This window comes from Phyllostomus discolor, chromosome 7, assembly GCF_004126475.2.
Source record: "Phyllostomus discolor isolate MPI-MPIP mPhyDis1 chromosome 7, mPhyDis1.pri.v3, whole genome shotgun sequence".
NCBI lineage: Eukaryota > Metazoa > Chordata > Mammalia > Chiroptera > Phyllostomidae > Phyllostomus > Phyllostomus discolor.
In genome coordinates, this window is record NC_040909.2 from 14582508 (window position 1) to 14596782 (window position 14275).

A 14275-nucleotide genomic window follows, 5' to 3' on the forward strand; every position below is an offset into this window, starting at 1 on the left:
GGGGACGCTGGCTTAAACTGAGTACTGCACTGCCAGCCACATAAAAAGCACAGCACGGTTACTTATGTAGAGTACATTACACTTGATGACAAAAAACAGCTATGTTACTGGTTTATGTATTTACTATATTTGTTGTCATTGTTTTAGAGTGTGCTCTTTTACTTAAGAAGCGTTTGCTGTGAAACACATGCCATGTTCATGTGTCTCTTGACTGCTTTTTTGTGTGTGTTTGATGTATTCTCGTGTTTTGTCCAGTAACACTGTAGCCCAGGAGCAATAGGTGGTACCATATAGCCTAGTGTGTAGTAGCCATCTAGGTTTGTGTTCACGCAGTGACAAAAATCACCTACTGTTGCATTTCTAAGACTGTCTCTCGTCCTTAAGGGGCACACGACTGTATTCCGCCCCAGTGTGACAGATCTGCCCACATCGGCGTGGCAGGGCTGTTAAGAATCTCAAGTGCAAAATTGAAAGGAGGGAGGTGTTGCTCTTAATCTGTTCAAACCCAGTAATAAAATAAAAAATTCTACAGACCCTGATGCTTTGAAAGTTGGCATTTGGAATGATTTTTTCACAGCTCTAAATTTCTTGGTAACTTAGGGGGTGGTTCTCAAACTTGAGCACGCACCCACAAACCTGGAGAGGGTGCAAAAATACAGACTTCTAGGGCGCCCTAGAATTTCTGACCTGCAGTTCCTGGGGTGGGGCCCTAGAATTGCATTTCTAACAAGTTCCAGGTATAGGGTTGGTCCAGGGACAGAAATGTACAGACCTTTGGTTTTCGAGAGCCTGGTATGCAGGGCTAGGGTTCTATCTAGTCCACTTAGGTTTATCTGGTTTCAACGTCCCCCTTCTGTCCTCTGAGGCAGCCGAGGAGCAAGGAGGCCCTTGTGGAATGAAGTCCAACCCCCGGGCGCGTTATCAGGCTGCTGACAGCGGGGCCTCTCAATTGCCTTTGCAAAGGGTCTAGCAGAGGCCCACAAGGAACGAGATAACGCTATCCTGAAGTCACGAGGCCGCGCGTGGCCTCCAGATTCGTCAAGCTCATTCCCCGCCCCCGGGTCTGCTGTCGTGGGGCGGAGCGCCGGGCGTAGCAAGCTCCCAGGCTATGGTCAGGACCCGAGAGGGGCGGTGCCAGGTCGCGGGTCCTCAGTCAAGTGACGCCGAGCGGCTGGCCGGGGCGCCGACTGCGATGGAGCAGAGAGGCTGGAGGGCGGACCTGCGGGGGGTCGTTCGCATCCTCTCTCTGCTGCTGCTGGTGTTCCTGCCGCCGGGCCCCGTGCACGGCTTGCGTGTAAGTCTACAAGACCCCCTTGCGGGGGTGCATTGCTAGGGGACATGCTGGCAGAGGACCAGGTTGTAGCTGCGGCCAACAGGGGCCCTGCGGGGCCGTGGGCCTGGGACCCGGGGCGTACCTCGGCAGAGAGGCAGCCTGCGCAGCGGGCAGGCAGTGGACTGGCCCTCCTGCCGGGGGCGGGCCGAGCGCGTCCTTCCCGGTAGCTTGTCGCTAGTGTGTTCCGCTCCGGCCGCCGGTTTCGCCTGAATCCACATCCCCAAAGGTGCTAGGAGGTGGGTGAGATGAGGTGTGCCCATACCTTCCCAGCTCTGCAATTTTCCAAGAGGGGGAATTGGAAATTCCTCTAGCGCGCGTTAGGAGGAAGCCTTGGCCTCTGGCCTGGGGCGCCCTCCCTTGCCCAGTGTGTGCCCTGCGAACCGCTTCGGGGGGAAAAAAAAAAAAACGGGGCCAGGGGAGGCCCCCGCAATGGGAACTTTGGGTTCCTGTCCTCCGAGGAGCTCTCTTTTCAAATATCTCGCCACTCCCCGCCGCCTCCTATTATGGCTTGGATTTTCCAGACCTTCGGGTGGTCCAGGCCGAGAACGGAGAGGAGGCGGGCGGCAGTAGCAGCCGGAGTTGCCGGAGCGAAGTCTGCTGGAGCCAGTAGGGGAGGGGGAGGGGCACGTTTGGCGGGAGAGAAGGAGGACCGCGGGGAATTGAAACCGGCACCAACCCCTTGGCACGTTCAGCGAACCAACTTTGGTTCCTCCAGAGCCTGGGTGGGCTGAGCCTGGGCCACGTTTTAAGCCGAAGTGATGAGGTTTGGGCCGGTTGACTTGTAAAGCAGGACTTGGCCTGGAGCAAAACCGTACATTTATCTGAAGCGAGGTTAAGAATCTTAAGTATTTGGAAAACACCTGCTGACAATATTTTAATTTGGGGTTCTTCTTGGGGAAAGGTCACCTCAAGTGGAGGGTTTGCTACCCCGTTTATTGGGGTCTGTGGCTCCCCTAGCCCAGTTTTTTGGCTAGGAGTCTTGGAGGAGCTCGCCCCGACCCCAAGGCGGGAGCTCGCCCCTGTGAGAAGCCCGGGACAGCGGCAGAGACAGACGGTCGGGGACCACTGACCTTTATATTCAGGTGGGCTGTGGGAAGGGAGAGACACGAGCTTAGGTGAGGAGCCGGTGCACCGGCCAGTCCTCCTGAGTGATGAGGGCTCATCATTGCGCAGCAACATTCCGCGGTGGGGTGCCCTCGGACCGCCATGCCAGGTCCCGGCCCCCCCGGGGGAGGCCGGCTTCACCCCAGGAATCGTCATCGGTGTCTGGTTTTCCCTCCTGGGCCTAGAGCCGAAGGAAGCTACCAGCTGATGAGCTTTCTGTGATTTCCTTGTTTACATTTCCTTAGAACAGCAGTTCTTAAACTTCAACTGACCTAGAAATTAACATTTTAAGTATTTATTGATGTATTTCAGAAATAATAACTCTATTACATGTAAAGAGACGGATGGGTTTTTGGAGGGGAGGATAACAATATTCTCCCCAAATTTTAGGGCAAAGAGTGGTATTGGTTTTCATGTTTGCAAACCTCGTGTCTGCCCTAGAAGATGACAGTGTCCTTCTCCTACCTGCTTCTGCGCTCTGTGTCGCCACAGCGTGTGTCCCAGAGCCTCCGGAAAACTCCGCCGCACACTCAGAGAGAATGAGAAAGGAACAGGCAGTTATGGCGTAACATTATTATGGAAACAATTTAAACTAAATGGACCCCCGGGCCGCACTTCGAGAACCGCTGATTTAAACTAATGTGTTTGTTATCATAAAAGAAATTCTGTACGCATTGTGGAGACACTTTAAGCATTCAGAAAACTGGACGGAAGACCATGAAAGCTGCCCATCGTGTTATAAGCCAGTGTTTGTGTTTAATAGTAAAGTGTCCCCACCAACCAGTGGCTGGGATTCGAGGCAGGTCGGGCTGTTGTACGCGGCCTTGGGTTTTGAATGGGGACGAGAAAGGTCTGATACTCCACAAAGCTGATGCCGGTTCCTGGTTGCAGGCGGACCTGAGCCGGAACCTTCTCCTTGGCCACTGTCTTTTCCAAGGACCTCGCCTTCCAGAGCCCGCCGGCACAGACCTGCCAGGGGACCCTCATAGGAGCAGAGAAAATGGTGGTCTTCAGGCAGCTGTCCCTGGGTGTGAAGGCTGCCCTGGCTGCGGCACTGTCTTCGTGTCCATGATAATCTCCCGCTCCTACCTGTCCGAGAGCTTGCGGCTGGGAGCCTGGCGCTGGCTGTTCCGCCTGCAGCTTGCCCTGTTTGTCAACTCGCTCATGCTGATCGGCTCCCTCTACATCTGGCGGAGCGCAGTCAGCAACCTTAGCCATTCCCCAGCCTCGGAGTCAGCCTGCTTCCAGCTTTGGAAGGCGGCCGTTGTGACGTTCCTGGCCTTGGCCCATTCCAGTTTCTTCACCATGCTCTTTCTGGTGGCCGAGGAGCCCTATCTGTTTTCCTTGGCCGCCTACTCCTGCCTCGGGGCGTACATCATCATGCTGTTCTTCCTCTGTACCCTGAGCGGCATGGAGCAGGCCTACCAGCTCTTGGCCTGGCGCAGTGGCAGGGTCGTGGGCAGCCTTGACAAGACAAGGAAGCTGACCCTCAGGCCGGCCCTGGCGGTGGCGGTGACCGCCGTGCTCAGCATAGCCGGGCTTCTGAACGCTGCCCAGCCCCCGCTGGTAAAAACCGTGGCGGTGCCCATCCATCAGCTGCCCCCCTCGATGGACAACCTCAAGGTTGTGCTCCTCTCAGACATTCACTTGGGCCCCACCGTGGGCAGGACCAAAATGGAGATGTTCGTGAGGATGGTGAACCAGCTGGAACCGGACGTCACGGTGATCGTGGGCGACCTCTGCGATTCAGAAGCCTCCGTCCTCCGGACAGCCGTGGCTCCTTTGGGCCAGCTTCATTCACGCCTGGGCACCTACTTTGTCACCGGGAATCACGAGTACTACACGTCCGACGTCAGCAACTGGTTCGCACTGCTGGAGTCCCTGAACGTCAGGCCCCTTCACAATGAGAACGTGAAGATTTCCGCCACAGGGGCCCAGCAGGCTGGTGCTGGGGATGACGACTGGATCTGCTTGGCCGGGGTGGATGACATCGAAGCAGACATCCTGCACTACTCCGGCCACGGCATGGACCTCGAGAAGGCCCTAGGGGGCTGCAGCCCGGACCACGCCACCGTCTTGCTTGCTCACCAGCCCCTGGCTGCCAAGAGAGCCCTTCAGACTCGGCCAGATATTAATCTGATCCTTTCTGGGCACACACACGCTGGGCAAATCTTCCCCTTGAATGTGGCGGCCTATCTCCTGAACCCCTTCTTTGCCGGTCTCTACCAAGTGGCCCAGACCACATTTGTGTACGTCAGCCCAGGCACGGCCTACTATGGGATCCCCATGAGACTGGGTAGCAGGGCAGAGATCACAGAGCTCATCCTGCAGCGGGCTGTCTGAACCTGGCCCTGCCCCATCTGCCTCTTAATTACCCCTGCCCTCTGTTCTCTGTTCCTCTTCAGAGCAGGTCGCCTGCTTTATGTCCTCCTGCCTTTCCTGCCCAGCCCTGCCCACACACGCTTGTCACGAGGCTGGCCTAAACAGTGATTTCTGGTAGAGCTGCCTGGCAGGTTAACTCTGTAGATGGCCAGTTGCTTTTTACTATGCACTTGTGAGGCCACTAAAGTCACATGCATGAGGACAGGCACCTGTTTTCCAGATGACATGGAGTAAACCTTCTTTTCTACAGAGCTCGTAGGCATAAACGAAACATGGGGTTGCTTGAAATGTGCACCTCTAGGAAGCAGAGTAGGGAAGGTTCTCTGAGTGCTTTTTAAACCCTCTCTAGGACTTAGGCCGTTTCCAGGACCACTGATGCAGAGCTTTCTGGGCAAGGGGCCACATTGCTAGGTAACCTGGGTGAGCAGGTGAGACAGAGGCCCTTCTGGCTGCTGAAGAAGAATTTCTTGTCCCCCTTGGTTCTTGCCGAGTCATCTTTATCGAGGGCATCAGCAAAACCTGCTGGAATACAGAGTTCATCCTGTTCCAGACCTTGAGCGATGCTATTTTACTGCCAGCGCTCCTGGGCCTGTGGGGTTGGGGGTGGGGATGCAAACAAACAGCTTCGTGGTCAGTGATGGTAATAGTGCTGCGCAGCAATTCAGAGGGTGTTTGCCTCCTTTTATACAATAATTGGGTGAGGTAATTAAGGGCAGGCTCCTTCCCCCTGTCTAGAGATGAGAAACGGAGGCAACGAGCTGTAGGCACTAGCAACAGGACAAGGTGTGTAGGAGATTCTGGGCTAGAAGTCAAGTCTGTTTCCCAGTGAAAGTGTTCTTTCCACTGTCGGTGGTCCAGGAGCTGTGTCTGATTCAAAGAGTTACCAGGATGAAGAGAACAAAAAGGGGCTAGAATCTGATGTTCTTTCAAAGTGGTTGTTTGCTTGAGGCTGATTTCAGTTCACCCCTAACTGCCTGGGCCAGGGCCTGGAGGGGAGTCGGCTGGTTTCAGTGTGGGACGTCTGTTAACACTGGAGGGAGAGTTAGAAAACTGGACGCTCCCAACCCCTCACTCTCTACCAGCAGGGGCAGGGGGAGTTGCATTGCAGAGCCCCTCGGCCCTGCCTCCCATTGGGCTATGGAGTGCAGGGACCATCCTTCCTACTGGCCGGCTCCCTGCCCCCTGGCCTGACCTCATCAGACCTGTCCTAGGACTCTGGCCACAGATCAGAGGGCCATCTGTGCTGCCACTGGACCCATGGCAAAACAGGCAGAGGTTACTATGTCTGGAGTGACTTTACCTCTGTTGGTCCGGCCCTTATGAGACCCTTTAGCCCTGGGGTAGCAATAAGCAGGCGTGCAAGGAAAGGCCTGTCTGAGAAGATGGAGGACCTGGGCTCAGTGTTGACATTTTTGTGACCGACAGTCACTCTGATGCGAGGTCACCCTGCTGCTCACAGGTCAGGCAGTGAGGTCAGACGTGACCTCACTGAGCCTCGGTTTCCCTCACCCTAAATGGAGATATTATTATAGCTACCTCAACACTGTGTCGTGGGGAGGGCACTGGGACGTGGCGCAGGAGTTGCATGTGGCACAGTCACCGTGGAAGCACGCGGTGTGGCTGCTTTGTAAACATCATGTGGGGGCTTGCTAAGGAACTGCGTTGGGTACAGGTGCCAGGGAATTTATGGAGCAGACAGCCCTGGGGATGTGAGTGGGTTGCGAACCTCCTGCTGCCAGGCCCCAGTGATTTGCTGGGGGGTCGCTTTCCTCTGCCTGTGTTAAGTCTCCTGTGAACTCTGCCTGGTGGGTAATGGAATCCCGGGGGATCCTGAAGCCCACCTTGTTACATCCAAAGTATTGACAGCGGGCCTTCCAGTCCGGTGTGGCTGATTCCACCCTATGAGACACAAGACAGGGCCATCTTAGGTGTCCAAGGAATAGTCAGCAGCACCTCCCACTTGGCTTGTATTCCGTGATGCGGTGGGAGTTTCCCAGCAGAAACGACTCCTTTACTGTCCAGATGCGGCCCGGAAGGGCCGCTCTCTCCCGGGCACCCTCTGCACTTCTCTTCCTCACACACGGACCTTCTTTGTTTGTGGCTGGAGGAAGTGGTGAGAAATAGTTACTTGGAGCTTGAAAATTCAGCTTCCATTCTGGATTTTTTTTTTAATCTGTAAATTCAAGTGAAATTGAAATGCTTTTAAAAAACAACGATGTCATGTATAGTATGATCCTATTATTGGGAGATGTCACTGCATTCACCCCACTGTCATCCATTCCAAACATCCGTCTGTCTTTTTTCCCCTTTTTTTGTTTGTTTCGTTGTAGTTTTTTATTGAGGAAATGTAAGACATATTCACGATGCAGAGAGGACGGCACTGCTCTCTCAGCACCCAGCGTCAATGATCGTGGATATTCTGCTGTTCTCTGTCACTCATCCACACCCCACGCTCTTGCTCTTTTGGCTGGACTTTAATATTAAGGCAAATCTTAGAAAACACAGTGTTACCCCAAAATACTTCAGGATGAATCTCTTCTAGAAAAGCGTACACTAATGCCGTTATACCCAATGAAATTAATAGTAATTCTTTAACATCACCTAATACCTAGTTAGGAGGTGTCGGGGCTGGAAGCCAGGTCTTCTACCTCTCAGTAAAAGTGGTTTTTCCACTGCCTGAGGTTTAAGCCACTGTATTGGTTACAGGTGACTATCAGGATTCAAATGCAGTCTACTGTCGAAAGAGTTAGTATGCAGTTTTTCCTGAGTAACTCAGTAGTTTTTTTTTTTTTTGTACTGTGGTAAAAAGCACATAGCATAAAATGTACCACCTCAATGATTTCTAAGTGTACCGTTCAGTAGTGTTCAGCGTATTCACACTGTTGTGGAACACGATCTCCAGAGCTTTTTCATCTTGCAGATCGGAAACTCTGTACCCATTAAACAGTAACAAACAGTAACTCCTCTTTTTCCCCTCCTCTCAGCCCCCAGTAACCACCATTTTACAGTCTGTTTCTATGAATTGGACTACTCTGGGTTCCTTATGTAAGTGGGATCACACATTGTTATTTTTGTGATGGCTTCTTTCCCTCAGCAGAATGTGCTCAGTGTTCATCCATGCTGTAGCGTGGGACAAGACCTCCTTTCTAAGGCTGAGTAATAGTTCATTGCATGTATGTATCACATTTGGTTTATTATTTGTCCATCAGTGGACATTTGGGTTGCTTCCACATTGTTTGTTTGTTTGTTGTTTCTTGTGACTAGTGCTGCTATGAACATGGGAATGTAAATAGCTCTTCAGGACCCTACTTTCTATCCTTTTGGATTCATACCCAGCAGTGAGATTTTTGAGGAACTTCCATACTGTTCTCCATAGCAGTTGGACCGTTTGACATCCCACCGACAGTGCACAAGGTCCTCATTTCTCTGTGTTTTCACCAGAACTTGTTACCGTTTGTTTTTTTGTTAGTAGTGTGAAATGATAACTTATTGTGGTTTTGATCGGCATTCCTCTGATGGTTAGTGACATTGAGCATCTTGTCATGTGCTTGTTCATCATTTGTATATCGTCTTTGGAGAAGTGTCTATTCAAATATTTCCCCCATTTCTAAATCAGGTTATTTAACTCTTTGTTGTGTTGAGTTATAAGAGTTCTCTTTATATTCTGTATGATTAACCCCTTATGAGATATATGATTTGCAAATATTATTCTATTGCCCTTAATGAGCAAAAGTTTTTAAGGATGTCCCACTTGGTTATTTTTTGCTTTTGGTGCCTGTACTTTTGGTATCATTCAAAAAATCATTGCCAAGTTCAGTATCATGAAACTTACAATCCATTTCAAGTTAATTTTTATATATAATGTAAGGTAAGGGTCCAACTTCATTCTTCTCATGAGAATATCTAGTTTTCCCAACATCATTTGTTGACAAGACTATTTTTGCCATTGAATAGTCTTGGCACCCTTGTCAAAGACCATTTGAGCATATATGTGAAGGTTTATTTATGACCTTTAAAAAAAAGATTTTATTTATTTTATAGGCATGTGCCCTGACTGGGAATTGAACTTGCCACCCTTTGGTTGGCAGGCTGGTATTCAGTCCACTGAGCCACACAAGTGAGGACAATTTATGGCCTTTTTATTCTATTCCATTGGTCTATTTGTCTATCTTTATGCCAGTACCACAGTGTCAGTTTTGTAATATATTTTGAAATCAGGAAGTATGAATTTTCCAACTTTTTTTTAATTGTTTTAGCTATTTGAGGTTCCTTGAAATTCCATATGAATTTTAGGATGAATTTTTTTATTTGTGAAAAAAATGACATTGGGGTTTTGAAAGAGGTTGCACTGAATCTGTAAATCAAATTGGGTAGAATGGACATCTTAACAAAACTGAGTCTTCCAATTTGTGAACATTGAATGTCTTTCCATTTGTCTGTGTCTTCTTTAATTTCATTCAACAATGTCTTGTATGAGTCTTCACCTCCTTGTGTAGGTTTATCCCTAAGTATTTTATTCTTTTTGATGCCATTATAAATGGAATTGCCTTAATTTCCTTTCTAGATTGTTTATTGTTAGTGTATAGAAACACAGCTGACTTTTGTATGTTGATTTTTTGTCCTCCAACTTTGCTTAATTCATTTATTATTCTAGTGCATAGAATCTTTAAGACCTTCTACATATAATATCATGTCATCTGTGAACAGAGATAATGTTACTTCTTCCTTTCTAGTTGATTGCCTCTTATTTTCTTTTCTTGCCTAATTGCTCTGGCTTAGATTTCTAATACTGTGCTGAATAGAAGCAGTGTTGGCAAACATCCTTGCCTTGTTCTTGATCGTAGAAGAAGAGCTTCAGACTTTCACCATTGAGTATGTTAGCTGTGGGCTTTCATACATGGCCTTTATTATGTTGATGTACTTTCCTTCTATTCCTAGTTTGCTATTCTATTATGAAAGGTGTTGGATCTTGGCAAATCTCTTTCGGCCTCAGTTGAGATGATCATGTGGATTTTGTTCTTCATTGTGTTAATACGGTATATTACTCTAATCGAGTTTCTTATGTTGAACCATTCTTGCTTCCCAGGAATAAATCGTACTTGGTCATAGTGTATAATCCTTTTAATGTGTTGCTGAGTTCATTTTGCTGGTATTTTGTTGTGGATTTTTGCATCAATATTTATCAGAGTATTGGTTTAGAAAGTATAACTTTTTGTTATGTCTTGTCTGGCTTTAGTATTAGGGTAATGTTGACCTCATAGAATGAATTGAGAAATGTTCCTTCCTCTTCAGTTTTATGGGAGAGTCTCAGGAGGATTGGTGTACATTCTCCATTAAATATTGGATACAATTCTCTAACAAAGCTATATGGACCTGGGTTTTCCTTTGAGGATTTGCAACTACTGATTCAGTCTTCTTACTAGTTATTGGTTTGTTCAGATTTTTTCTTTCTTCATGATTCAGTCTTGGTAGGTTATGTGTTCCTAGGAATTTATCTATTTCTTCTAGGTTCCCCAATTTGTTGGCACGCAGTTCACAGTAGTCTCTCCTAATCCTTTTCATTTCTGTGATATCAGTTGTAATGTTTCCTCTTTCATTCTAATTTTAATTATTTGAGTCTTCTTTTTTCCTTAATTAATCTAGCTAAAGATTTGTCAATTTTATTCTCTTTAAGAAAAAAAACGCTTAGTTTTATTGATTTTTTTTCCTATGGTTTTTCTATTCTCTATTTTCACTTATCTCTGCTCTAATCTTTATTATTGCCTTCTGCTATTCTTGGGTATAGTTTCTGCTTGGTTTCTTGAGGAATTATGTCTCTGCAGTTCTTCTGTTTGAATCAGGATTCAAGAACAAGGTCCATATATTGTATGTGATATATTTCTTAAGTCTCTCTAAGTCTGTTAAACACCCTCCCTCTTTTATTTTGTGTCATTTGTTATTCAACTTACCAAGATATCATATCTTAGAATTTCATACATTTTGGACTTGTGCTTCTGTTTAGTGTGTTGTCTATTCCTCATATTTTTTAAACTGGTAGAGCTAGAGATCTATAAAAGTTAGAGCTAGAGGCTGGATAGAATCAAGTTCAACTTTTTCCCTTTTTTGATACAAAGACTTCATTGCTTCAGTGATACTAAGATTGACCCGTGGGTCCAGGTGTTAGCTTGATCCCTCCACTAGAATGTTTCTCATCAACATTTTAGTTAATGTTTCAGCAGTCACTGATGAGTGTTGCTTAAATTCATTATTCCACTTCCAACTGCAAATGGCGATTTTTAAAAAAATAGTGTGATGCATTAAATTCAGGCTTGAGTAGGCCAGTGTACTCAATAGGCTTTCTAGGAGTAGTTAGTTGGCTTTTATATATTCAAGAGACAATGGGAACTTCTCAATTTTGCATTCTGAAGGAGTTTCGGGGCACTCAGAAATACAGCCCTTCCCTTGGCCCCCAAAATAGTGATTTTCAATTTCATCATGTCTTCTGTGTTTATTAGCTGTCATTCTTCTGCAAAGAACTCTCCTCATCAGTTGTTTAATTACTCTGAAAAGTCTGTAGCAAAGGCAAAACAGACACCAGATCCTTCTCCTTTGTTCATTGATTCTCAGATTAATGAATTGCTGCCCCAGCAATCTCCAGGATAGCCAATAAGCTTTCTTTGGGATGGGAGAGAGTATTATGAATTTGGTTATTTTTATACATTTGATGTGTTTCCATCCATTGAAGTGATACATCTTTTGATGCTTCCGATACCTCATTTTTGGCCAATTATGCCATTTTGTTGTGACCCTAATAGTTTTTTGATAGTTTTAGGCTTATTTTGGACATATTCTGCCCCAAACTTAGGTTAAGTAATTTTTTGAAGGCTCCTGGTTCTTTTAGTAAATAATATTTACAGACCATAATTTAAGTGTTAGGGGATCTCATTGCTACGGGCTACTGGTCAGTTCTAGGCAGTTTCCCGTGGATATTGCTAAGAAATACACACGTTTTTTTAGAGAAAGAAAAGAACTTAATTTTATAGTAATATTTCCAAGTCAGGTGGAAGATTATGGGCTTTTCAAAAAATAGACTTTATTTTTTTAGAAGGCAGTTTTACATTCATAGCAAAATTCAGCGGAAGTCACAAAATTTCCCCCTTATCTCTGATGACAGGGTTTTTACTTAACTTCTTTGACTTTGTTTGTTCTTTTTTTACTCGGAAAATTTTGGTTCCTAACAACCCATTGCAATTACTTAATTACTTTATTCTACTATATACATTATAGATTCAAAATGGTATACGATATTAGTACTAAGGTGAAATCTACTGAACGCAGGTTGGTTGGTTTGTGTGTTTACCTAAATGCAGTTTAAGGTGTATTTTTATCCCTAGGCAAGACAGTCATTTCAGATTCACTGGAAATGATTCTTTCCTGATGTATTTTTCTCCTTAGGCAAAATATAGTCAAACTACTACTTCAGATTCACTGGAAATGATTCTTTCCTGTGTGTGAAGTTAGGTCTGTTTTTAACTTTTAAGAACTAGTTTATATTTTTAAAATTTATTTAAAAAGAAAAGCTATGCACTTTTCTCTGAGATGAAGGCGGAAAATGAAAAATCTGCCGATGTGTGTGAGTCCTGGAGGATTGGGAACTGGTCCCAACTGGGCTCCTTTTCCCTCCTCTTTCATTGTAATTTGTGCTCTTGATCCACAGTCTTTTTGGATGCTGAATGAAAATCTTTGCAAAACAAGACAGGCATAAGTACCCTATTTTGCCTTGTATAATGCTCACTTTTTGCCCAAATTTTGGAGGGAAAAATAAGGATGTGAATTACATATGGGTAGTACTAATTCCATATTTATATAAATTTTTTAATTCTTTTATTTATGCTTATGCATTAAAAGTATAACTGTAGAAAGCAATAACGCTCTCCATATGCAAAATAATGTCCTGGAATACAATAATTGGTTTGTTTCTAAATACAAATAAATAATTTAGATTAAAAATTAAAATGAAAGATTTTTTTTTTCCTGAAAGCTTGGGCCAAAAACGTGGGTGCGTATTATACCTGGCAAAATATGGCACGTAAACAGAAATATGCATAAGCTCTAGCAGCTCGTACACAAATTTCTCCAGGTCCATATTCATTCTCACCATTCCGTGTGTGGTGGTTTTGCTTCTCCAGCCTGTCTGATGTAATGGTGTTTCCATGACATTTCATACTGGAAAGATTGATAGGCCTGGCATAATTCAATTTGGTTCTCTAGTCATCTGAAATAGTCCTCCTCTTTCTCTGTGTTCTGTGGACTGTAGGGAAGCCGATGATGTGTAAAGACTCGTCCACCCCTATGTTCTCCCCTTCCCAGAATCCCTCTCCCCCTCAACCCCAGGGTACTAGCAACCTAGGAGGCTTGGGTCTCTGCCACCTTGGCCCTGAACAGCTCGTGTCAGGAATCCCCCGGTCTCTTGGGTCTCTGGGGTGAAATTGAATGGGTATGTAGAGTGTGGGGGATGGAGATCCACTGAGGAAGAACTTACCAGAGTTAACGGGGAGGGACCTGAAAACAACATCCTCACACGATCGGCGCAGCCCAGGTACAGGCTGTGAGGTCACTGAGCTCCTTCTGTTTCTTTAATCGAACTGAGAAATGTGCACAAGTAATGGAAATATAATTACCGTCTTTCCTGAGGACTAGAAACCTGGGGAATGGTCACATTACTTGGTGTTATAAATACCAGTGTTATGTTTAATGGGGTTTTTTAGATGCTTATTTACCACTGAAAGGACCTACACTGAACAAGTAACTTTAAAAATGTTCCATTGGACAGTATTAAGTCCCTGATGTCAACTGAATAAATAACTTAAAAAATGTTACATTGGATAGTATTAAGTCCTGATGTATACTTGGTTTGGGGGTAAACAAGTGATATTGTTTATATTTCGTGGTTGTTTTCCTCCAGTAATATATATATATTATGTACAACGGGGAACCTTGGGAAGATGTGGTCCTGGCGTTGCTTGGATCGATTTATTGATGTGTGGTTGCTGTGACTTTATGCATTGTAAGTACGTATGCTACCACCCCCCTGTACGTGTGAAATAAAACTGCCTCTTCAGCATTTCGTCCCACTGCCAATTAATTTAGAAGGGCTGGAATTTGCACAGACGGCAAACTTTGCATTCTTTTCATTGGGGGGAATACACTTGGAAGGCAGCCTTTCCTCATTCCTTCCCCCACCCCCCACGTTTCTCGGTCACCTGCTGTCCAGGGTGCCCAGCACAGCGATATTAAAGAAGCCGGCTCCTGGGGGCTGGATCCTCTCGTAGCCTTCAATGTTGAGAGGGGTCATTTTTGGAACCATGAAGTGGATTTTCCCTGTTAACCTTGACCGTGGCAGTCATCAACGGGAAGCTGTCTTAGGTGATGCTGCTTCTGCGGCTGTCCAGGTTGACCCCCTCTGTGCGAGACTTG

General features: G+C 46.0%; 2 protein-coding genes across 4 annotated transcripts in view; both read left to right on the forward strand.

Annotated features, from left to right (window-relative positions):
• The first annotated feature begins 1073 nt into the window (after nucleotides 1–1073).
• Nucleotides 1074–14275, forward strand: part of GLB1 (galactosidase beta 1) — a 76649-nt gene continuing 63447 nt past the window's right edge. The window contains exon 1 of one of the 3 annotated variants that reach the window (XM_028518641.2): nucleotides 1074–1294. In XM_028518641.2, coding sequence (XP_028374442.1) covers nucleotides 1109–1294 — 186 coding nt within the window. In that variant the 5' untranslated portion in view covers nucleotides 1074–1108. Of the gene's footprint in view, nucleotides 1295–1482; nucleotides 1570–14275 lie in introns of those variants that run through there. The other 2 variants (XM_036030552.1, XM_036030553.1) reach the window with 2 other exon arrangements.
• On the forward strand, nucleotides 1483–13922 carry TMPPE (transmembrane protein with metallophosphoesterase domain). Its single transcript, XM_036030554.1, is given in 3 exon segments — nucleotides 1483–1569; nucleotides 2828–3483; nucleotides 3486–13922. Coding segments are annotated over 2 exon segments (1341 nt in total). The 5' UTR covers nucleotides 1483–1569; nucleotides 2828–3437; the 3' UTR covers nucleotides 4781–13922.